At 40.2% G+C, this 26,515-nt stretch overlaps 1 protein-coding gene across 8 annotated transcripts in view; it reads left to right on the forward strand.

Annotated features, from left to right (window-relative positions):
• The window catches only part of LOC121195069 (transcription factor 4-like), a 195,759-nt gene that overhangs the window by 94,867 nt on the left and 74,377 nt on the right, over positions 1–26,515 (forward strand). For all 8 annotated transcript variants that reach the window (XM_041058257.1, XM_041058261.1, XM_041058259.1 and 5 more), the window contains 2 exons: positions 12,619–12,745; positions 14,780–14,829. In XM_041058257.1, the coding sequence (XP_040914191.1) occupies positions 12,619–12,745; positions 14,780–14,829 (177 nt within the window). The remainder of the gene's footprint in view (positions 1–12,618; positions 12,746–14,779; positions 14,830–26,515) is intronic.

The following is a 26,515-nucleotide window of genomic DNA, read 5'->3' on the forward strand; positions in this document are numbered from 1 at the left end:
AAAGGCCTTCAGTGTTCACTCGTTAGTCTACATCACATTTACAAAACCAATCATGTATCATTTACAGTTCGATTTCAGCTCAAACTGTCTCTGTCTCATTCACTGTCAGTTCTTTTTCCTCTTTTTTCTCTCTGATCCTTGTTGCCTTGCTCTCTCTGTCTCTCTCTGTCAAGATGCAGTTCCTCTACTGATCTGTGGAATGTGTCAGTATGGAGGCCAGGCATCTGTGTGTGTGTGTGTGTGTGAGTCTGTGTGTGTGTGTGAGTGTGTGTGTGAGTGTGAAGAACAGTCCTGATCCCCTCTGGAAGGCCGGCAGTTCCTGTGCGTGGGCTTTACAGTGGAATCTGGTTACCAAGGGTGCATGTGTGTGTTCATTATCACTTCATTCTGTCTGTCCGCTGAGCCCGTCCCCATTGGCTGATCTCCGACCAATAGCGTGGCAGCAGGAAGTACAATCCCCCAACAGCTGGTCTGAAGTCCAGGAAGAAAAAAAAAAACAACAGAGATTCTGAGACTGTTTACATGGAGGGACATTTTAATAAAGCTGCCATAGTTTGTCTTTTTATATGACTGTTGTTGAGTACACTTTATAAAAATGAAGACAGTGAGTGTACCTGGACACAAGAGTTATGTTTGTCTGGTAACTATACTCAGCTGCTGCAGAGCAGTCTGATGAGACCATTGTCCAGTGTGACAGTAAGTGGTGGAAAGTAACTCACTCAAGTACACACTGTACTGAAGTACAGATTTGATGTATTTGTACTTTACCTGAGTATTTCTGTTTAAAGACATTTTGTACCTCTATGGAAATATTGTACTTTTTACACTGGTTTATTATTTATACAGTGATACATCAGTAATAGCCTGATTATATAATATTTCATAGTATAACAGTCACAGTTGCACGTTTTCTACATAGAGTACTTTTTCTTTTAATACTTTCAGATGCATTTTCCTGATAATGCTTACATGCTTTTACTTGACTGACATTTTTAATGCAGGCCTTGTGATCAGTGATGGAAGAAGTATTCAGATCCCTTACTGAAGTAAAAGTACCACAACACTAAAAATACTACATTACAACTAACATTCCATCTGTTGGCCCCTCCATGGATTTTCCCACCTTTCAATGTTAATTTTTACTTACTAACTTTTCAAATTTACACTTTTTTTAAGAAGAAAAAGAAGACGCAATAACGGCTGATAGAAACAGGTTTTTTTTAAATGATAATTTTAGAACATTTAATAAAAATGTTCTTCTCATCTATTCATCCTGTGCATCTCTGTGTGTGGTGAGATGTTCCTCTCACAGCTGCTCTCCAGCTCTGAGTATGTACACACACACACACACACACACACACACACACACACACACACACACACACACACACAGATCCAGCTGCTCGTTGCTCTCAGGAGACTCTCAGCCGTCATTTTGTCTCATCTGCTGGCCACACAGATCAACACTTTATTTTATTTTACTATCGATCACAAACACACACTGCTGGGCTTACTTATACTGTGTGTATGTTAATACATCAGCCATGACAGCAGACAGTTTGTTTGTGTGTGTGTGTGTGTTACCCATTATATGAACATTCTGACTGTCGGGACCACCCAGTGTCTCTGTGTTAGGATGGAGCTGCTGGGTTCCTTTAGCTGTGTGGTAGTAAAGACATATGCAATGTTTTTAATCACACAGTTTAGTGTCTCACAGAATAAGATCATTTTATTTCATTTAACCCAAATCATAGTTTCAGTGGTGGTTCTTTCGTATTTCCAACACTTTGGTCCAGGCTGAAATATCAAAGCATCTACATGATGGAGTTGCAAAAGATTTTGTACGTTCCCGGTTCTATTGGATGGAATGCCGTGACATTCGTGTTCCCCTCGGGATGAAGGCGGTAACCTTTGTGAACTACTGACTTTGACCAAATTCTTACAAAATACATGGCATTCCCATCAGCCTCGGCTGCACAAGCAATTGTTGGCAATGTGAACACACTAAACCAACCTGGTGGCAATGGTATGCAAACATTATACCCGATAAAGATCAGCGTGTTAGCACTGTCATTGTCACCACTGTGCTTAAGTGCAGCCTCACAGAGATGCTGACATGGCTGCAGACTCATAAGTCAGGTTAATGTTAAAATGTATTAATACTTTTACTTATTTTTATTTATTATTTTATTTATTTATTTATTTATTTTTGGAGCAGATTCAGACCTTCTGCCCTGGTGCTGTTCTCACCCAAGTTACTACACAAAGATTCATGTAGAGCTTTGAAGGCTGCTCCTGATGGAGTATTTCCACTCTATGGTTATTTGGCTGTTTGACCTGAGGATCTGAAAACTAATTCCATAACTGCCACTTGGAGTTTTTAGTGTGAAAAACAAAGAGCTGAGAGGAAACTCTGCGCTTGTTATTTTGGGTGGAGTTACTTGTTTGTGGAAAGGGTCAAATTATGGGATCAATTCATGCAGCAGTCGACTCTGTTTGTTTAACTCGTTCTTGTCAGGCTTTGTGGAGGCAGAGCAGGGAGCTACTCTCTATCAGTGAGGTTAGCCCTCTCCCCAATCTGGTGTGTCTAACATCAAACGCTCTGCTGTCACACACACACACACACACACACACACACACACACACACGCACACACACAAACGAGTGAAGTACAACAGCTGGTAACAGACACAGAACAGAACTGAGCTGTCACGCCTACACTACAGAGCTGACACACATACACAATATTACCACACACACGTTCAAAAAACTTTAATACACACATGGGTGCATACACATTGGTATGTTTTTGCAATGATGCTCTCTCTCTCTCTCTCTCTCTCTCTCTCTCTCTCTCTCTCTCACACACACACGCACACACGCACGCACGCACACACACACACACACACACACACACACACACACACACACACACACACACACACATATATGAATAATCCAGTCTTGATCCGTGAGATGTGGGAAAGCAGGCTGATATTTTTCATGTGTGTTTCCTTCATCAGAGCTCAGTTCTGCAGGACTTCTTTTGGATTCTTATCAGTGACAGATGAAGCAGCAACTTCCTGGAACCCACAGGTCTTGAACTTCCTTTAAATGAGAAAAAAAAAAAAAAAGCAAACTAAGACTTGGACGTTTCTAAAGATAAACGTAAAGCTTCATCCACAATTCAGAATAACAGTGTTCCTGTGGACATGTATACTGCATTAGTCTACAAAATGATGCATAATTGTCTTTTAGATGATAAATTATCACATCAACAGACAACCACATTTAAGTGGTTTGATTAAAATATAGGATTTTACCACATTATGCTGCATTTTCCCGGTTTATGTCATCACTAATATTTACTGTGAATATCACATTCCTTAAACTCAATATATAACAAACATTTACTTGTATTACTTGTACTTATACTAATTTTGATTTGTTTTGAGCTATGATAGCTGCGTGCTGTAGGCATGGCCGTGTCTGTCAGTCAGCTGGTTTGTCCACTGCATAGTTTGTATCCTAGTGTTTTCAAATTCTTTGATTTACGGCTGAACGTCTTTAACATTTATCACTTTCAGATCAATCAACTCAGTATGCTGTTTTGCACGGTAGCACACGCTGACATGGTAACACCCTAAAGTGAAATACTGAATTTAATGGAGAATTCACTAAAACTGAGGATGTTACTTTATAGTTTAAAAAAAAAAGGTAAATCTTTGGAGATTTACCAGAAAAACATCTTCTGATCTGCTGGCAGCAATGTGCTAATTATTTTTTCTTCTTTTTCAAACCACTCCCTGACCAATTATTATGTTTACTCCACCACAACTGCATGAAAATCAAAAGCAAATTTTGGGGCCTCAGTTTTTTTTCTTTGTATTATGGCTGTAGAGTCTTATTTGTGTTGAAGCACAGAGGTAAGCTGCAGATGTTGTCACTGCATAGCTTCTCTTCACGTAACCTCTGCTTAAAGGTGCCCTGTGGAGTTTTCATGTAAACAAACACAAGTTATGTTTACAGAGTGCTACTCATGAAAACACATTCTGTGTATGTTTGAGGTCTAGGAAACTGTTTACATCTGAAACTGTTTTTTATCCTAATTAGCTTTCCTGTCTTGTAAATTGTGTTCATGTCAACACTGAAGTCATAATTGCAACAAGGAAACTTTTTTTTTTGTTCTGAAAGCACCAAGAGATCCAACATGGTGCCTGAAAAAGCAAACAAACACAGGACAAGGTTGTCCCCACCACTACCCTCTAACACACAATGGTCACGCAGCATTAGGTCTTCATGTCCTCTTAATGGACCAATACATTTAAAAATCTCCCCTAAGACCCTTATTAGAGGATGTGAAAGCAATGTTTGACATAACAAACTTACTGTGGAAATAAATGGTTGCTTTTATACTTCTAGAGAAACACAGGGTTTTTCCTATTCACTACAACATTGTCACACTTCTCTCGAAGCGACACCTAGTGGGCCTTAGAGGAACTGCAGATGAACACACACTTTTCTTACCTCTAACAGGTGTTAGGTGTGTTTTATGTGGAGAGCCGTGTCCGTTCTGTACGTTTTATTTCTACACTCCGGCCTGCGGTTTGGTCTCTGGTTCTAATGACTAAAATGTCTCCAGAAGTACAAAGTGAAGTCAGCTGGAACTGAGGCATGATGGGAGTGATCAGTTCAAGATGGCACCACAGGGAAGTCTATTTTTCATTCTCTTTTCATCTCTAAATATAAATCTGTCTCTCCATCTATCATTCATTCACTTCCTGTCTCCTCCCCTTTTCTTCTTTGCCCGTCTTTTGCCTCCTGTCCTTGCCTCCTTCTGCACTTGCCTTCTTTTCTTTCTCATCCTCCCAGTGTCAAACTTTCAGTTTCTTCCATTCCTCCTGCTTTTCTTCCTGCCTTCCTTTTTTCTTTCTCCTCTTCCTGTCTTCATCCTTTGATCCTTCCTTCCTTCCTCCTCTCCTCTCAACTTCCTTTCCTCCTTCCTCTCTCTAACCTCCCTTCCCTTATTGTAACTTCATTCCTCACCCCTTTCCTCCCTTCAGCTTTCTCTTTTTTGTCCGTCATCTTTCATTCTCTCTTTCCCTCCTTCTCTCCTTCCCTCATAGGCTTCCTTCATTCCTACTTACTTGTCTCCTCTGTATTACTTCCAGCTTGTCCTGTTTTCGTCTCCCACCAACTTCCTCCTTACCTATTTCATTCCTCCTTCCCTCTCTTCTTCCTCCTTCCCCCTCCATCTTTATTCTCACCCCTTTCTTTCTTTCTTTCCTCTCCTCTTAACCCCCACTTACTTGTCTCCCCAATTTTCTCTATTTCCTCCCTCTGAAATATTGCTTGCTTCGCTACCTCTTTCCTCCCCACTCTCCCCTTCATCCTTCACCCTTCCTCCCCCCCTCCCCTCCCAGTTCTAACTGTGTGCAGGAAGCTGCCAGATATTGTGAGGTGTAATGTGCTGTCTGATTCCTCTCTAAGTGTTCTTAAATGATCGCTATTTATTTGTCAAGCCAAGCGTTGAACGCTAATTAAGGAAAAATGCTTTGAACTGCTTTGTGTGTGTGTGTGTGTGTGTGTGTGTGTGTGTGTGTGTGTGTGTGTGTGTGTGTGTGTGTGTGTGTGTGTGTGTGTGTGTGTGGGATTGAGTGAAGTGTGTGAGTGTTGGTGTGTGGAGCGGTTAGAAGATGGAGGAAGTTGTCATTGGCTAGTCGATCCCTTGCTGCTTGGAGTGCTACTGCAGATGTGTGTGTGTGTGTGTTCATTTTGCTGTGATCTGTCCCTGCGGTTTTTCTTGCTCTGACATCATTCTAAACACACACACATGCACACACACACACACACACACACACACACACACACAGCAGCAGGTGTTTTAGAGACTCCAGCGTAATGATGTGAATGGCCGCTCTGTTTGTGTATTTGTGTTCTCATGGCGTTTCTGCGACGTGATTGGCTTTCTCACTCTTTAACTTTGATAACGTAATGTATTCAGCTGTCTTAGTCTGTACCTCGAATGTTAGTGTTTGTTATACTTGCAATAAATCACCATCCTTGGGTGTGACAGTGTTAATTGTCTTTAATCACTCCAGAGGGAATTGAACCTCTGACCCTGGTAGTATCAGTGCCTTGCTCAAGAAAACAGACTCCTCTTGATTGTCTTTGGACAGAGATGTGGAGCTGAAGGACTGACTGACACTCCCTCCTGTCTGTCATCATGAGTCAGTCAGCTGCTTCCATAAAGAAAAAAACATTTACAGTGTTTGTGTCCCTTTAAAAGGCCCTTTCATCCGTCTTGTTTTAAATTTACCATCATGCTCAAGTTTATGATCAGGTTTAGTTTCAAGAAGAAGAGGAAGAAAACTCTGCAGGAGAGTTTTTTTTTTTTTGGTGTCGTGTTTAATGTGTTTAGGGATTTTTCTGCCATTCAAATGTGTCTTTATTTAATTAAACAGTGTTTTATAACAGGTAACTGATGTAGAAGGGTCCAGGTTTCATTTCAGTTAAAGGGGAACTTAACATCCCCTGGAAGTCTTATTTTTGCTGACCTCCTGTCAGAGACCCTGCTGCAGAGATGTAAAAGTGTAATCCAGGGTGTGTCAATAGACCACATCACTGCTGGGTGTGGTTACAGGTACAGCAGAGCACAATCCAAACTAAGCAACAAAATGCTTAGTTTGTAATTTCCCTCCCAAAAGACCCAGGTGAGGTGTTTTTTTTTTTTTTTATCTTGGCAGAGATCAGTACCGTTACAAACAGCAACAATTGACAGTAATAATCCTCATGACTGTTTGTGGAAATGCTTTGGTTAGGTTGAGACCTAAAAAATGTAAAGATTAGAGAAAGATTGTGGTCATGGTTCAAAGAAACCAGCATCAACTGTTGGCAGAAAACAAGAAACCCCATGTCAAATTCACACACTATCCCCGCCTGTAGATGGGTTTCCAGCCACCTGTTTACATGCACATTTTCAATTTGCTCCTGAGTGGAAATGCACAAGTTTGCAACACTGAAAACTGTAGCAATAAAAGCAAAATGCGACAAAGTGCAATGGAAACGGACGCAGTGAATACATCATGACAAGCTGTTTCTGCTCCTGTAAAAAAAAAAAAAAAATAGCAGTAGAGGAAACCATCAGATCTGTGCGGAGCGATGAGGAGACTGTGACCGTCTTCAAATAAAACACGCATTTGTTTTTCATAGCTGACTTTTTTTTGTCTACAACCTGCTAACGTCACTATTCTATAATTTTTTAATAAAAACAATTACCATGAAGTCTGAGGAGACCCTTGCTGTGTGAATGAAGTTTGAATAATTATTTGGTTAAATATTAGTGGATCACCAAAGGATATGAACGGTAAAATGTCAGCAGAGATGTAATGAATTTGAATAGTGCTCAGGTTAGTCAAGTTATTAATTAGTCGATCAACGTAAAATGAATCAACCAGAACGTCCATAATGAAGTCAGACGTTTACTGGAGTAAACCACTGATTGCGGTTGTCACACTGGGTGTGGATCGTGTCTGATGTGAGATGTGTGGTTACAGTGTTCAGGCTCTGTGGGTCCAGTTTTAATCGCCGCCTCTGCTGGTTTTTACTGTCTGTGGTTGTAGCCTCAGGGCCTCGCTCCCTCAGGAGTGAGAGCGCTTGTATTAGTGTGTGCACATTTGTGTGTGTGTGTGTGTGTCAGCTGGAGCAAAGCTGGCGTACAGGTGTGCCGCTGCCTCACCAGCACTTCCTGGTAATTAATGACTTCTTCCTGCCCCTCTCTCTCTCTCTCTCTCTCTCTCTCTCTCTCTCTCTCTCTCTCTCTCTCTCTCTCCCTCTGTCTGTCTCTCTCTCTCTGTCTCTCGTAGTTGCGATAGTGGAAATTGATGACATGCGAACATTTGCTTTTCCAGTCACATGAGGACAGAGGTTCGTGGGGGAGAGGAAGAAAATGAGGAGAATGAATCGAGAGGGTGGGGGCAGTAATGGGAAGAGAAACACAGAAAACCATTATTGATAAGACCTGTGAATTTTATTGACTTTAAATTTCACACCCAGACAGGAATGGTTCAACATTTTGGGAAACACAGTGTTTTTTTTTCGATACCACTCTCATGTGTAGCTTAGCTTAGCATAAAGACTGGAAACAGAGGAGAACAGTCAGCTTCTATCCAAAGTTCAAAAACACATTTAAACAACACATTTAAAGTTCACTACTTAACATGTCGGATTTTCTATGTTTAATCTATACCAAAAAAAACAAAAACAAATATAAAAACAATGACATCAACATCACCATGATGATGAATCTGTGGCTTTAGGGGGACTTACACACCCCCACCACCTGTATGAACATTACTCGTTCTTCCATTTTCATCTTTTGTTCTTCTCTCTTTTCATCTCTCTCTTCCTCTGAGTCTCTGTCCCTCTCTCCCTCTCCTGTTCTGCTTTTTTTTCTTTTTGTTTGGTTTCTGCCTGTTTTTTTCCCCCCTCTCTCCCCCTCTCTCCCTCTCTCTCCTCTCTCTCTCTCTGGTAATCTATCTTAGTTAATATGGTCTCTGTGAGCAGCTGGGTTCCGAGGCAGACTCAGCTCTGTGAGAAACAGACCTCTGGTTGTGTCTGTGTGTGTGAGAGAAGCAGAGACACGCATAGAAAGACAGAGACGGAGAGAAAACAAGATAATGTAGAAAGTAAAAGCACAAGAAAGAGAAAAGAGTTAAAGGGAAACAGAAAAGAAGGAGCTGACCTGAGTATTATCACAACAGTGTAAGGCTGAAATTATACCTCTGTGAAGATGCACATAAATGTTCCTGTGGATCCAGAGCAGGGCATTATGGGTAACTGTAGGTCACAGAGGAGCTGACGCATGCACCTCCCAAATCTCAACAACATATTGTGCGGCCCCTGCATGTCAAACAATCTGTGGAACAAATTTGCTGTTGGGAGCGTGGTTTGAAACAGACACATCAACGTCTGATGCATAAAATATCTGAGATATCACTCTGTGAATAAGCACAGTGTAATCTGATTACTTCTCATTCATGGTGCAGTTCACTGTCGGTCTGTAGGGCAGTCCACCGCTTTGGTCCGAACTGAAATATATCAACAACTATCGGATGGATTGGTGTGACATTTTCTTCCGACAATTCGTGATCCTGAGAGGTTGAATCTCCCTGACTCGAGTGATCCTCTGACTCTTCCTCTGGCACCACCAGCAGGTCTTTCCTTTTTTATTAAGGCAGAAATCTTTTTTTACCGCGACTGCTTCTTATTTGGTGACACATTGTGCTGCTGCATTTTGGATCAGGTCTAATTAACGCGGGTCTGTTCAGACGGGCTCTGACTGCCTTCATGTACCTACCAGACCAGGTGTGAGCAGGTCTAAGTCCTTTTGGTCAGACTACGAATCTTTTACGTTACTGTAAATTCTGCCAAGTCGTAAACACAGACACAGTTTGTCCATTTTATTTCTTTTGTGAGAAAGTTACCACAAACTCTGTTTTCAAGGGGGTTTCCACCAGTTTTACACACAAAGGTCAGTTTGCATGTCTTGTTGAGTACAACACACCCTATGAAAACAGATGTTGAATGTCTCCTGTGGCTCTGGAGGACCTGGGTTAAGTCTGAGGAAACAACCCTTAGGATGCCATCGTGATGTCAGTGGGGTTTTCTCTTTTTTACTTTAAATTGATAACAGAAAGCCTGTGCTGGAAAACAAGGGTGTGGAGACTGAAAGATGTGGGCATCTACCAGGCGGGGCAGAGAGGATGTCAGCTGCATCATAGGAAATGTAGGATCCAGTGTTTATTAGAGATGGACACATACTAGAGACTATAAGGGTTGGATTTAATTTTGATCATCCTTTTTCTAATCTGACTCTTGGAAACTTTATGGAAATGAAACATTTCTGAAATGCCCCTTTATCATTTACATCTGACTCTCATTTTAATTTCTGGTATTCACAATAACAAAGTGAAATTGTCGGAGACAGCAAGACAAACAGGTAAAGAGAGACAGACGGGTATTTTGTCTCTCCTCCAGTTCGTCTAGTTGCCGGGGTGACCGGCCGGCCTGGCTCGATGCTCGAGTGCTGGATGAAAAAAGAAAGAAAAGACCAGAAAAGAAAGAAAAGCACCACAATCAATGAGACCCTTTTTGTTTTAGTGGGAACCCCCTTTTACCCCCCGACGACACACACACACACACACATTCGCACACAGACAGAGGAACAGGATGACTGAATTGGTGTGTGACTGTGTGTGTGTGTGTGCCTTTGTGTCTGACTCCCTCTCCCTCTCTGTGTGTGTGACTGACTTTATTTAAGACAAGGGCCCTTTTGTTTTAAGCCGGAGAATGGCTCAGAGACCGAGGCTGGCCCTGTAATTGGCCTACTTAGGCCCTGTTTAGCATGAGAAAAGCCTTCCTTGGCCCGCCAGTGCCAAGCTAACTCTTGTTTTGAGCCGCAGAGAGGATGGACGCGCTGATCAGAATTCAGATTAGCCTGAAAAACATCCAGACCCCCACCCTCCGAACACACTCCTCCACCCTCTGCTTTAAATACACTGCACACTAATTACTTAACGAGAAAGCTGGGAAAAAAAAAAATCTACACTTTAACGGAGTAGTGGTGGAGTCTATTTAAAGGGGGGTGGTGGAGTGGTGGGGGTTCTTTTTCAACTCTTTTCCTCCTCGCTAACTTTTTGTGCCACTTTAGAAAGAAAAAAAAGTGACCCTCTCCTCCATCCTTCTCTCTGTCTTTTATTCTTGCGTTCTCTTCTCTCTGCGAATCAGCCCAGACGCCACTTGTTGCTGCCGAATCATTGAACTTAATTAGCGGGACAATGTGTGAGCGGTTTGCTAAGTTTGAGCCGTAAACAGAGTCACAGTTAGAGGAGGGGAAAAAGCAGCAGAGAGGAGAAGTTAGACTCTGAGCTGTGGAGCTGTGAGGTCGTCTCCACGCTGAGCAGCATGAGGTCGCTCTCATGGAGGTAAATACCATCACAGCCGTGGTTTCGTTTATCATTATCAGCTCGGTCTGAGGTGTCTGAGGTAGGCTTTGTTCCTGGGTGTTAAGTTAAATCAAATCGAAAGGACAGTTGCTTATTTGTTCATCGGTCTGTCTGATGTTGAACTTTGTGTCACGTATGTAGCCTGATGCATGTGAGAATATTTAACTGAGAGATTTTCAGAAAATTTAGAGTGAAAATAAATGAAAACATCACCTGTGTGTAAAAAAAACAACAACAACAAAAACAGAAAACAGTTATCTGTCTGTCTGTTGGACTGGATTTACAGTAGAATTTATTTGTCAGTGAAGTTATAATTTAGATTTTTTTTTATACACTACACAGTTTTATTTAATTCAGTTTTCATGTTGTCTACAATATGAGTTTTTTTTTTTTATTAAATCTGATTTGCATTACCATGAACAGTGGACGTGATTTCTTTGATTTCGAATTAAACACTGCTTACAAGACAGAGACTGGTAGTTACAGTAATTCCTATATAATGTGAACCTGATATTGTTTTCAACCATATTTTGAACATTTACATTTCAGGCGAGCAAGCTTGAACTGTGCTGAGAATCAGCAACATTCTAGTTTCAAGCTTTCAACCCAGCTATTTTTAACATATTTTTAAAATCAATATTCTGATTGTCCTAATATTCTGACCATACTCAGTATTTCAGGTACTTTACATTGTGCAGCACTGAACCTTCCCACTGTGTTTCGGCATCCAGGCATGTAATCCAGATAAGCTCTGGAAACCCCTGGCAACATACCAATTACATATAACACTTGACATTCCACCATATTTCAGCTGGACGTGACAGCAGAACTGAGCGTTTCAACCATCACCGACGATCATCGGCGTTCCAGCTTTCCCCGTTTGAGTTTCCCCTGACTTTCTAACAATCCGCCACAATAATGGCCAATCAATTGTTATCAACATTCCCGAGATCAATAATGTATTTAATATTCACCATTTCGTCAATATTTCAGATATTTTCCACATTCCAACTATGAACTGTAGCAAATTTAGCTGATTTCTACATGTTTTTTTTTAAATAATGCCAAAAATTTCTGACACAGTTTTCCAGTAGGGATTATTGGAACAATCAAACAGCTGAAATTTACTTTTGTCAGCTTGCTGAACTTCAAAACAGTCACATCGTCTTGGATCCTCTCACTCTGATTATCTTGAACGTTTTGGTGTTAATAGGCGATGTTATATACCGTGCTGAAAATGGTCGCTGGAGCACGAAATGTAGATTAATTCACAGCTGAATATAGTCCCCAGCAAGTGCACTATTTAGTCAGCTCGCTAAACACTACACTGCACAGACATTACAGAGAACTTTATTTTCAGTAAAATTATATATTTGTGATGTAAGAGATTTATTTTATTTATGTTCACTATTACAGACACAAAACCTGGTCTGAAAAATATTTGCATGTTGATGTTTTCTTATTTCCTTGTGTTTCCTTGTAAAGGATGGTGAGTCTGTCACGGCCCCCCTCAGAGCCACAAGATCACATGATTCTGCCTGATCAGTGTTAGATTAATACTCTCTCGCTCTCTCTCTCTTTTTTTGTCTTTGTTTTTGTGTCTCTCAACCAGTCAATACTTGGTGGTGAGCTGGGTTTGGGGAGTCCGGGCGCGGCGTCTCCCACCAAGCCAGCCGGGCAGTACTACCAGCACTACAGCTCCAACCCGCGAAGGAGAACACTGCACATGGACACCATGGGTGAGACGCCGCTAACACATGATACACTCACCATACACTCGTAATGTGTATGGTGAGTAATGACACAATGACATTCACATTAACAGTTCTGTCACTAAATGGCTTCTGTAGAAGAAGTCAGTACGTTACAGTGAGTTGATCACTTAGGAATGATTATAGATTTTAGATTTAACCGTCTCCAAAATGACCAAAAATAGTGTAGCAATTATTTTCATTGTACAGTTGAAACAATCATTTTAATCTATATGATGGTAGGATTTAGTGCAGGGCTGCTGTAATAGACTGGTCGACCTGATATACTGGCCGCTGAGAGGCCTCAAGTGCGTTTGTAGTCAGCTGAATCCGTGATTGGCTGATGATTGACTGCTGACAGAGCATGAAACACCAGCCCTCTTACTGTGGTTGGCTGCGATATATTATAACTGGAGAAGCTGTTGACCAGGTGTGCTGTTATATAATTTTAATGAATACCTGTCAGCGTTTGTGAATGTAGTGTAATACAAAGTAAATTCACTTCCTCAGATAATGATTTCCTCAGAAACACTATATATGTTCTTACACGCTGCAGAAATGTATCTCAACAAGTCACTTTTGTTCCAATTTGAATATTTAATTTTAAAATTGTTCATAAATCGGAACAAAAAGAAAAGGATGCGGTTTGGAAAGCTGTTTTAAACTCAGTGCCGTCGTGTTTCATATTCAACTGAGGCTGCATCCGCAGGTTTCATTGCATCCATTTAGTAAATGCTAAATGAGCCACACACAGTGTTAGCATGTGGTGTTAGCATGAAGCACCGAGGTGTAGTCTGAGGGTTTTCAGGTTCTTTCACTCACATATGAAACAATAATTTCTCCTCAAAGCTTTTCTAGAATTTTTAAAAATCATGTCAATTCTTAATTACACTAACTTGATTATAAAATAACTTTTTCGGATTTTGATGAAAATTCAGTCTGGATTAGTAAATAAAAATTACCCATTAAGATGTTTTTTGTTTTTTAAATTTCAGTCTTTTGCATTGTTATTGTCTAACTCTTGATGTTTTGCTGGATAGAAAAACCTTTCTAATTGGTGTGAAACCAAATGTAAACCAAACCAAATGTCGTGAAAACACATCCTGTTGTTCAGATCATGTGCTCGCCATTGTTCTTTTAGGTTTTCAGGCCCAAATCTTTCATCTCCTCCGAGAGTGACCAATTTTCAATACTTCTTTATCTGCAATCTCATTTATTTTTAAAAGGACGCTGCCTATCTCCCTTAAAAACAGCTGAAACAAAACAGCATGTTACTATGAATTAGATTATTGTCTGTCTTCACTTAGACTTCTGTATCCAAACAGAAACTTTTTGCAGCGGCTGCGGTGAAATCCCAGTTCACAGCCGCCGTGCGTTGTCTGAAACATGGCTGTTAAGAAGGCCGAACATTGTGAGTGCGTGTCCATGTGACTATGTGACCATCCTGTTTGTCCCTCTGTGTGTGTGTGTGTGTTTTCAAAGGGATGTTTAAGAAAAGAAAATACAGGGAAGTCTTTTAAAAAGCAGGACAATAGTGGCTGCCATGTAGCCTTGGTAGCGTTAGCCTTGAGAGGACACAAACACACACACACACACACACGAGGACTCGGGGGCAATTTCCAGAAAAAAATTCTCTTTCATTTTTCCATCAAAGTCTCACCTTCCCAGTTAATAGACCGCTTCCTCACTCCCCTTGAGAGAAACCCTGAAAAATAATATAAACATGTCAAAAGCCGCCCTCCTTCCTTTTATCAAACCAAAAAGAAAAAAGAAATCAGCCCTGTCCTTTTTTATATTCTGTCTTTATTTTCTGCATCTTATTGTGTCGGGCTTGCTCGCAGTGAAAGCTTTCTTTGTAAATATATTGACGGCGGTGGGAAAAGTGCCCTCGCTCTTTCCTCTTTGGGTGATCGATTAAATTCAAACAAACCAAACCAGATCGTCCTTTTAAAAGAGACATAAAAGCCCCTTGGCGTGTTAAACCCTCATGTATTATTTTGTTGCTTTTCTTTTCTCTTTCAGACATTCACACAAAAAAAGTGCGGAAGGTCCCTCCCGGCTTGCCGTCCTCAGTAAGTGATAACATGCCCCTTTTTTTTTTTTTTGGTTAAATTTCCCTGGTATTATCACTGCTTCAAGTGTGTGTGTGTGTTGCTGTAGAAATGGCTCAAGCATGTTTGGAATCACTGAGCTGTTTTTGTAGCTGAAAAAACATGAAGTTGTGGGAAAAGGCAAATTGCAAACGTTGCCTGATTTTGTGAATTTGTGGAGACGAAGATGCTGCTGCTGCTGCTGCTATCGTAGCCGAGCTGGACACAAACAGCTGTTGGCTTTGTGTGGTTGCTTCCTGTTTTTATGGAATCGACTGGGAGAGTTTCATGCCAAAATAAATAAGCCAACATTTTTAAAAAAAAATCATTTATTTGCATTAAATGTAAAGAAATTTAGCAACACAAATGGTATAGACAACTTTTTTTTTTCTAATGACTGGCTGCTCAGATTTAACCAAATTGAAAAGAAAACATATACCTATATTAACACATAATAACATTATGGCTAAAGAGTCTTGGTTTCAAGTACTTTGTTTTGCTTTTTGTTGATTAATTAATTGACAAATTTATCAGTGATTGGCTTGGATCTGTCTGTGGAATTCTGGACTGGTCTCAGCTGTTGGAGGGTGTGTGTGTGTTGTTGGTTTTTTTTGGCATGTTTGAAAGGAAAATAGTCCTGAGACAACGTAAAGTAAGAAAAAAAAAAGTGCAAACGTTGGCCGGTTTTGTGAATTTGTGGAGGTGACTGTGGCTGCTGTCGGAGACGAGCCGGACACACACAGCTGTCGGCTTTGTGTTGTCGGTTCCTGTTGTTAGGAATCAGCTGGAAGAGTTTCATTCCAGAACAAATAATCCAACATTTAAAAAGAAGAGAATATTCTTCTAAATAAAAAAAAGAATGGGATGTAGTGCTAAATAGGGGATCTTACAAAGTGTTACCAAAATTAGCTGAATCCACATTTAAAGGAATGAAAGTGTTACCAGCTGATGGGCTCAGCTGCTGGTTTGAGGACTTTAGGACTCCACTCAGACTCAGTTTATTTCAGTTCAACCAAATTGCAAAACGGCTGCAAGAATGATGAGTCAGCTGAGAGAAAATTAATCACCAATCTTTTTAGGGATTTACTGCACCGAACATCAAACATTAGCTTGTCCCATCTTCTGAAATGTGCCGCTTTTCTCTGTTTTATAACATTGTAGACTTGAATATCCCGACAAAACGGAACAGTTGAAGATATCACCTTTGGGTTTTTAGAGCATTTTCTTTATTTTCTCAGCAGCAGAACATTTGCTGATGTTTCACACATGTTAATTTTTTATTTTCTGGTGTTTGACTCGTCTGCTGCTCTGCCTGTAGGCTGACGTTCTCTGTTTCTTTAAGAATGAAAATGCCCTTTGTTGACACGTCACAGTATGTTTCTCCCATCTTTCATGTGGAAATGTATTTTCTTTGAGTTTAGCACTTTTACCTACAACCTTACTTTGATGTGGTGTTGATCTAGCTGAAACTAGCCGATTATTTGATGAATATTTTGTTAATCAAAGGATCGCTAAGAGTTGAATCTGTATCTGGGTTGGTGACTGTTGATGACACAAAATAAACAAGTAGAGGACGTGGTTATGAGAATGAAGACGATGTGTGGTAGCAGATTTAGTGGTCATTGGATTTATTTCAGTTTTTGACTTTAAGCTGTTTTACATGTGAAGAGTTGGGGGGGTTTTTGTAGTTGTTTTTTGTCAGACTGACCTCATTAATGGCCAGTTAACGACGGTTGAATGTACGGTGTGTCAGCCGCATCTTTGGCTCGGCAGGAGTCCGCCTTTCTGTGGCCTCGGCCCGCTTTGTCTCCGCTTCCTCCCCTCTTTCCTCGGCCTCTCTGTGTCTAACACCGGCCTCACACACACACACACACAAAAAAAACTGAACAGAAAAGCAGGGAAGAAGAAGTGTGGTTTCTTTGACAGGTTGCTGTTGTTGTTTTTCATCTTTTGTGTGTGTGTGAAGTGGAAGGACGAGATGTTTCCTCTGGAGAACAGAGACGTGATGTCAGACAATAGGGATTGTTGCTTTATCTTAATATAAAATCACCACTGGAACAAACACTCTACAGCTGGAAAGTAACTACATCCTGAGTCTTGAACATTTCCAACATCCTGGTACTTGCACTTGCACTTTTTGGTCCATTGAATTTATCCAGTGGCTACAGCGAGTAAAGACTGGAGGGAATAAAGACACCACACTCACGGGGATGAAGCCTTTCAGTCTCAGCAATTCACCTTTTACCTCCTTTGTTTGATATTGTCTCCTAGAAATGACATTCATGAACTCTAACACAACTCTTTGGTAGGAAATATCAATGTCAGTTGTTTTTTTTTTTTAAACCCATAATGTGCCACGTTCATGTAACACAGAGGTGATAGGGCGGTGGTTGGGTTCACATTATGTATCCATGGTTAGATTTAGGTGGAAGTTAGGAACAGATCGTAGTGTCTGATGAAATGTTCATCCTGCTGTAACGGACAGGAAAATTAATGAAATATACAGTCAGTGAAATGTTTAAAGATATGTGCATTATAATGTTAACAAAAAAAAAAAAAAAAACATAATCCAGATGGCATTACGTCTCTTTCCAAAGACATTAGCTGGTACAAATTAACAGCAGCCTACATGAATGTACTTTATCTCCAAACCCTTCTTGGTTTTCTGAAGATTCAGTCGCGTCGAAAAGCGGCACAGTTGCGATTCATCTGCGCGTCTTTGTGAAATATGTGGCTCTAGAAGCTTGGTGACGTAGAGACGTGCTAGCACTAGTCAGTCACGATAGCACTCAGAGTTTCTTTCTCTTTTCTCTGTACTCTGCCATTGACTCCCCCCTTCAGATGTTTGGTTTTCAGGATTTTATATGACTTACATCAGTAAAGAGCGTAAAATGCCCTTGGAACTAACTGTGAGTGAACAGGACAGGGACAGTCAGTTCACACAGTTATTCAAAATACATACTTGTACCACTGACTCCTGTCTCATATCTGTCTGCAGACCATGTCTCTTTTGTGGAGCAGGGTATTCTCTGGCAGAGGAGGTCAGATTAAAGGTGGATGGTGCAGCTCAGTAACATCCTCAGTTTTAGCACAGTAAGAATCCATGTGATTCCCTTGAGTTAAATTGATTCAGCTACAAATTTCTGCTAAATGCTGGTGTGATCAGACCTTGATATCTGCCTCTCTAAAGATGAACAATTGCAAGTGTCTCTTATATGTGTGAGGTTGGTTATTTATCAAATTTCCTGGTGAATTTCCAGGAAAGGACATGGAAGGACAGTGGAGTGGCCTAAACCCACCAACAGGTGGGCTGCAGGACGTGACCCCTGGTCTCTGGTGTTAAAGTTTTGTAGACAGTCTGCTCTGACCTCCTCCCACTGACTCCTCTGCTGTAGAAGAACGTCACACTTCTGTCTGAATAACCAGTAGTGTTGTAAAAAGTCTTGTGTGGACAGTAATGTGATCCATGTTTTGGATCTGTCTGTCCCTATGTTGCCTTCATGTCTGTGGGGCTCTGAGCCATGTCCTCTCTCTGCTGTAGCCCTCTCTGTTTCCACCTCTGTGATGTGAGTAATCCTCCCTGCTTCCTCCCGTTCACATCAAGAAAAAAGGAACGAGGAGAGGACCTGCTGCCTGTGAAATGGAGAAGTGGTTCGACTGTAGAAAAATAAATTCAGAGGCAATTTTGGCACCAGTATCTGTTGTGACAGAGAGCAGAAACTGAACCGAGAGCTTTGTGGGTTTAAATTTGTTCCATTTTTAGTTTAGATGTCTTTGAATAGCAGCAGTCCAGGTTCTGTCGTGTCATGAGTCAGTTTCAGCATCGAGGCCTTGTTTGGAGCTCTGGCTTTTTATTCTGAAAAAGCATCAGATTGCTGACAGGTGTTCATTTTCATAATCGCTTCTGTTTTGGTTTTAGTTTTATTTCAGGGTTTTTAGTCGGGGAAGAAGAGTTCCAAACTTTGCTTCCTGAGGACCAAAACGCTGCAAATACTTTAGCAACACACTCTCAGAATCAGACACCAGGGCCGACAATAAAAACAGTAATATTATCTGTTCTTCATGTTTTCTTCTGTGTCCAGTGATTGCTGTTTGCATATTCAGGGTTATAGTGCAAGCAAACAGGAACTGCTAGTAGCTAATGCAGTCCCCCTGTGGAAAAAAACACAGATTTTATTCATCCCAAATGTAAATACAAAAAAATAAACATTTAGCTACTTAATCATTTTTTACATTGTTATGGCTCTGAATGTCCTATTAACATGGATCAACACAGACACTCTCTTCTGTCTGTTCATGCATGTCTGGTGTGTGTAGACAATCTGTGGAGAGACAGAACGTCTAAACATAAATAAGATAAAAAATGTTATCAAAATGTTTGATAATAGTTGTATTTGGCATCCACAGAAACAAACTGCATGAATCCAATAGTGATTATTGATTATTTGTCTCGGGCTGATAATCAGAACCTCACAGTGACTCACATATGAAACTCACTGTTGTGCCTCGCTGTGGGGAATGAACATGTAACCCTGTCAGCTGTTTTTTTTTTTTTTCCACAAAGATTTTTCTGTAGATTTGTCTTTTAAAGCTCGGCATTCAGCTGTCTGTTTGGACAGTCCCTCTCCTCTCTGATTTTTTTTTTTTTTCTCCGAATGGTCCGGCCTCCAAACCTGCTGCCAACATCGACGACGATGAGGCTGAAACGTGTTTTCATTGCTGCCTCCAGCACCCGACAGAGCTGTTAGTCCTCATTGTTTTTGTCTCCTTAATGCAAGAGCCTTAACCTCTTTAACCGTCTGACATAAGTATTCCTTTTGCTTTGCCTTTATGGAGGTTTATATTTTTTAGAAACACTGTGGGGGATTTTTTTTTTTCTGGTGTCCACAGAAAGCATTTTATTTGTGTTAATTCTGCAGGAAGCAGTTAAGCTTATTAAAATCCTTTTGTTTATAGGGAACGCTTCAAATGGAGTTCTGGATTGATGGCGATATTAAGTTGATTTACTGAGTGATTAGATCATAATCTGAATGTTTACCATCTGAAGCTTTTATTGGAAATCTGATCTTGGTCTAACTGGACTGTTGGTTCAGTATTTCTGAGAAATGTAATCTGTTACGAACAAATGAATTCGACAGATTATCCATCGTTAGTCGTCAATTTTGTATGTAAAAATGTAAAACATATTTTTTCCAACATATTTACACTTTGTTCATTAATACCACTGTAACGATTAACAGTAGTATTGTAAATATAGCCCAGCAGCTAAACATTAATCCAAAATCAATTTTGTCAAATTGATGGTAACAAACATCAGACTGATGCAGCTAACTGTAATGTTTACAATGAATTTATATTATTTGAATGAGAACGTAAAATACCTATAAAGTTACGTGACAGATCTTTCAGATTTTTTACTTTTGGCATTTTGACTAAACTCTTTAATCACTTTTCTGATTTGTAAATATTCAATTAATGGTTCTTTTGTCTCTCATCTGTTTCAGAGAGTGTGTTTCCATGTAGAATGATTATTTAGTGTTAGTGATATTATTATTAGTAGTAGTAGTAGTCTTTAATATTTGGGCTGTGTGAGTATATGTGCGACATTATAGCAATGCTGTTTGCATGTTTTTTAATCAAAATCTGGAAAGGTCAAAGGTCATCAGGACATTAAGACACACAATCATTGTCTCATTTGAGTGAATGTGTTGGTGGCATTACACGAACATTTCATTGGATTTGGGCTGTGAAACTGACACAATAACACAACAAGACCTGCAATGTGTATCCACCATACTGAGGCAGTTTATATGGAGATGTGGATTTTTTTTTTTTTTATCCGTTCGGAGGAAACAACTGCTGAACACTAAAAAAAAAAAACCACAGCAGAAAGGATCAAATATATAAAGTTGTTTTCTCATGCTGTTGTTTGAATGATGATGGTGGACAGCGCAGATTTACCGATTATCATACGTACTGTGAGCGCTGACAGAGCTTCTCATGTTTTTACACAGAATGTAAGTGCAGGCATGAAGCAACACACACACACACTATCTCTCTCTCTCTCTCTCTGCCCAGTCTGCACCTGCTCTGAGTACAAACACAGCTTCACATAGGAATGCCTGTAATGTAAGTGTGTGTGTGTCTGTGTGTCTGTGTGTGTCTGTGTGAGCATGTGTCAGTGTGTGGACGCAGTTCTATGGCAACACACAGAGGCCAAAAACAAAAGTTCTCTTTGTGAGGAAAACTAGCTTTGCCTAAACACCGTGCACGACACACTTAACACACATTTATAATTCCCGACATGCGAGGTTCAGCAGTATGAGATAACCTAATGAAATGAGTGTCTTCTAAACTTTTTTTTGGAAGGATATTTCCTCTTTGTGCTTCCATGGACAATGCTTTCTCTCTGCACCGCAGTGAAGGGATTCGTCCTTGCAGTTGGCTTTAGGACAGACAATAAACCTACACACGACTACCAGGATGAAGATGCCCACTTGATTCAGCTGTGTGAGGCTACTGAAGGCTCATGTTTGCGTCGGATACATTTGAGAGTGCAAGAATTTATCCCCCATTCCTCACAGTGTAATCTGACTACTGTGGAATCTCTCAACGGTCTGTATGGACAAGAAGAGTGATTCCAGCAATCCATAACTCTTTCAACACATATGGACCATGAGTATTGTATTAATATAGAAAAGATCCAAACCTTTCCTTTAACCCTAAAACCAAGTCTTAACCCTCAAACAGCTCTTTGCACGAGTGAGGACCAAACCAAATGTCCTCGTCATAAAGCTGGAATTGCTCGCCAGTTTTCTAATGATGAAGTGAGGTAGCCGTAGTGTCTCTCTCTTACCTTGTTGCATTTGTGCGGCCGTACATTCTGTGCTTTGTGTAGTCGATTTAGTGAACCCTGAGCTGTGTTGAAGCCGCAGTAATTAATTTGTGGCCACTAGGGGCAGAAGCAGCAACCTTAAAACGTTTGACTTGCTACGTCTTCCCGCTCTTTGTCTGCCAGATTTACAGAGTCTGTCGGTGTCATTTTACTGGCTTTCAACTGATGTTTTATTGATGTTTTTGTGGTTCTAGGTTTTTATCACAAGGAATATGAACAGGCTGATTCCTCTGCTTATGTATTTTCATCATCATTTACACATTTTGTGATCGGTTTAGATTTTAAGTGTCATTTTATTGTGTTTCAACTTGTTTTCCTTGTTGTTGTGTTGCTGCCCTCCCATATGCTCCAGCTTATGAACAAACTTCATTTAAGGCAAAAAGTCTTGTCTGTTTGCTTTCATCTCTGTTTCACATCCACTGCGGGCGATGGGGCTTTTCTTTTTTTCTTTTTTTTAATTAATTCATTTCTCTTTTTTTCTCTCCCTCTTGTCTCCCTGCGCTGCAAGTTTGTTATTGTTATTTGTCAAATTTAGTTTGCTGAGTTGATGATTTACTTTGAGAAACAATTAAACGTCACTTGAGAGGAGAGCGTGGGACGTCTTTGTAATCAAAAGGAAATTAGGCATCAGTTGCTAACATTAGCAGGTTGCAGAGTGCCGTCTCGCTGTTGTTTTTCTTTGTTGGTGCTGGGAGTATAACAGCTACTTCTTCTTTTTTTTTTTTTTTTTTTTAGATATCATTGTTTTAGTTAATTTGTTGTTCGCGCCGATAGAGTCTCCGTCTCATCCTCAGAGCTTTGCTGATGCTGACTGAATAAACAAAACACTCACATATATATTAGGATTATTATTCCCAAAAATGGCCTTAATGAAACCATGAAAATGAAGCCATTAATGGACATAGAAATTAAATGATATACATGTTGCAGCATGAGTGTGTTTGACGTTCATTCACTCGGTGTGATGCACACACTCTCTGTCTCTCTCTTCATGGTGACACTGGGACCAGCCATTAAACTGGTTTGTGAATGTGATTGACTGTAGTCAGGGACAGTTTACATGTGCAGGGGATTAAATATTCCATGACACAGTTTAGACACAGTTGAAGGAAAAGTTTTATTTTATATTTTAACAGAGTGGAATCTGCTTATTGTTAAACTGGATTAAATGAAGGTGATTTTTTTTTTTAAAAGGCTGATAGATCTTTAAAATGTTGTTATATTGTCTGGATCATCCTGTGTCAGACAGATAGGACTGAATTTCACCTGTTTCCAAAACATAAGAATAAATTATACTTTATAACCAATTTCCCCCAATTTCAAGTTTCAAATTTTGATATTAACACTCCATGCCCATTATTATAAATGGTGTATTTTGCAAAAATATTATTTTTACTATTATTTACTTCTCCAAGTCTAAACTAAATAACTTGAAATAAGATACATGATGCCTTTATTGGGAATAATTCAGAACATCAAAGTCAAATATGTGAAACTCTCTTTTCTTAAATCCTGCATTTTATTAATGAAAGAAAAGTTTAAAAAAAAATATAATGCTCATCACAGAGTATTTGTAGTGTATCTGCTGTGTGAAATTTCACTTTTTTATCACAGACTTATATGTGATTTGTCATTTCCAAAATGGTACGTCTGAGTTTGGGGAAAATCTGACAGGAAATCCATATATGTTAGCTGTTTCATTAGTTTCATTAGTCAAAGAAACTCTGAAGTTCCCAGTAAATGCCTTGAATGGCAATATTTTATTATATTTAACAAATTAGTTTGGGTTACTTCATTTACAAAATATCCTGAAAACAAAAGGATCTAAGCTGTAAAAGTGCCTGAAAAATTCTACATTCACTGCTGATTTTTCTTCCTTCCTTCAACATCATTTTAAAATCATTTATCATCATCTCTAAAACACAGAGAGAGCATTGTGCTAAAGTATCTATTAGGAGCTTGTTATATCAAAGACCAAAGCTACAGTGATGAAAGATTAGATTTTCAAAATGCCAAAAGAAATCACATTTTTACCTGCAGCTCATCATTTAGTATTTTAATTTTAATTTAGAGGATCCAGGGTGTGAAGAGTCTCATCTTCAGCTCCCTACACCAGCACCAGACCTTGATTTCCTTTGATATTAGTCATTTATATCCTTGGATGTCTTTTAAAAACTTTTTTTTTTTAAGGTCTTGCGTTTCAAAACAGACCCCTCGAATGTGAAATATTTTCAAACCCTGAGCCGATTAAATCCTCTCAGCGATCTGACCGGGGCGATCTGCTCCCATCTCTGGCTATTTCCTGCTTTCTTCTCTCTCCCTCCCTCTCTCTCTCTCTCACACTCTCTGTGTGTCTCTCTCTCCTCGGCTCAGATGTGGTTTTGTTTAAAGTCGACAGCGTTAATTAAATTAAGCCAGGTCTTGCAGAAGGCACAGTAGGAGAGCCGGCAGTCCCCGGTAGGCCGCGGGTGGAGGAGGGATGGGGGGGTGCTGGAAGGTGGTGGTGGTGGTGGTGGGGGGTCCAGGGAAGCGGTTTGGTGAGCCATACTGCCCCCTTCAGGCGGCCCCAGGTACCACAGAGGAACCGCAGACCCCACCAGTCCACCACTGTATGTTCTGTTGCCTGTTGTGAAGGCAAAGAGACCATATAATGTTGGAATTCGATGATGGATTCTGCTGAGTTCTCTTTAAATGCATATAAACAGGTTTGGGTTTGCAAAGAAAATATCCAGAGATGCATGAAACATCAAAAAAAGAAAAAAAAATTCTTCAGGCAAAGCTCGTTTTACAGTTGCAGTCTTTGTTTTGTGATTTTAGATATGTGCATTACACCATATGTGCGTTACACAAGTATATGCACACCCTAAAATTTCAGCCTTATGTAAAAGTTGGATGTGTCATTTAAAACGTGGGACTTAATCTGCTGCCATAACAGCCTTGACTTTCCTGGTTTCAGGATAAATGTGTTGATTTTGATTTTGGCTGCAAGTATTTGCTCCCATTAAGCTTCAGTTCAGCCTGGCTCCCAGTCTGCGTTCCAGTCGAGGTCAGGGCTTTGTGCAATCCAGTCAAGTTCACGCTGCCAAATGGGAAAACCATTTCTTTATGGACCTGGCTTTGTGCGCAGGGGCATTGTCATGTTGAAACAGTAAAGGGTCTTCCCAAAACTGTTGTCACAAAGTTGAAAACATGCTATTTTGCCTATCTCAGGGCGACCTGACCGCTTAGTTAAAAGGTGCATGGGTGTAATTGCTGTGAACAAATGCCCTGAGTCCCCAGTTCAACTCCCGGCTGGCTGGACCATTTGCTGCATGTCATTCCTCTACTCTCTCCCCACAGTTCCTGTCTGCCTTCACTGTCCCTGTCAAAAATAAAGACATAAAATGCCCAACACAAACTTGAAACAAACATAATTTTTTTTTTCACTTTTACGTGTTTATGACACTAAAAAAAAAGTCTGTGCGCATAACTGAATGTGTGTTGTATGTGCATGTGTGCATATAAGCCATTTACTTGGCTCTCGGCCCCAAAATGTCCCACACTGCTGCACCACGGCCGCCATTTTGTGTCAGATGGGAAACTGCTAATTGAATTACAAGGCATCCGTTTGTGCGTATAGCTGTGTATCAGTTTGTGTACATGCATGTGTGTGCATGTGCTGTTTGTGCAGAGCCTCTTTTCCCCAAAGAGAACTTCTGTTTATTACAAAACTAGACCTTTCAAATAATGTACACCATATATCCACAAATATAGCCTACATAGGCCTACAGTATACAGACACATACATGCAAACAAGCACACGCTGGTTAACAACGTGTTACTTTCTTTATTCAAATGTTAAGAAACCTCAGCAGAGAAACTTTAATTCATCTAAGTATTATACTTCAGCTAACTTTCTCTCTATATTTACATATAAACATAGCCAAAAACACAGTGCAGCTATTGTCTGTAATTTATGGTATGGTGATTTTGTCAGACAGCGACAAAATCTGGATTTTAGCAGAGCAGAGTAGCAGTTTGGAAACGACCTGGAGTGACCACTGGGTCACATGTAGCTCCATGGGCCACGTTTCAGTTATTTCATACTTTGTTCCTTTGTCTAACAACAGGAACAGAAAAATATGTAAATGTGAACAGAATAACTGTATATGTGAACACAGAGAGAAGAAGATAAGCGAACAGATAAAAAAAAAAACGAGTGATAACAGAAACCGGCTGGGCAAAAAGAACTTGAGAAGTCTCGACAACCTGCAAAGCCACCGTCAATAGCAGTTAAATCTAGTTAAATGAATTTGAATATTTTCAGCAGATGGAGTGACACTCCTTTTTAAAGTGGTTTCACTTGTTAATATGTGTAATAGTACGTATTTGTCTACAAATATGTAGCTACTCTAGCTATAATTTTCGCTAACCTGGTGTGACTGCAAGGTTAGCAATGTGGGTACCCCAGCCTCGCTAATGTTATGCTAGGTTTATGCCCTGTTAGCTGTTGTTGGATGAGTATACTAACCTCATACATGTACAGTACATTAGATTTGCCTTGATTGCTTCTTATGGATTGCTGATATCTAACCCCATTGATCTTAGGCCAGGTGTCCCTCTGTTAGCTTATCATGGTGCACCAAAGGCTTACTGCTTGCCCTGTTAGCTTATAGAGCTAGTGAGGAAAGATTTTTAATCATTTATACACCACCAGCAGCCCCCACACTCCGCTCTAACAAACTGGTTGAGACACGTCCCTGCCAAGTTGGCCAGTGAGTTGTTGATGCCCAC

This window comes from Toxotes jaculatrix, chromosome 16, assembly GCF_017976425.1.
Source record: "Toxotes jaculatrix isolate fToxJac2 chromosome 16, fToxJac2.pri, whole genome shotgun sequence".
NCBI lineage: Eukaryota > Metazoa > Chordata > Actinopteri > Toxotidae > Toxotes > Toxotes jaculatrix.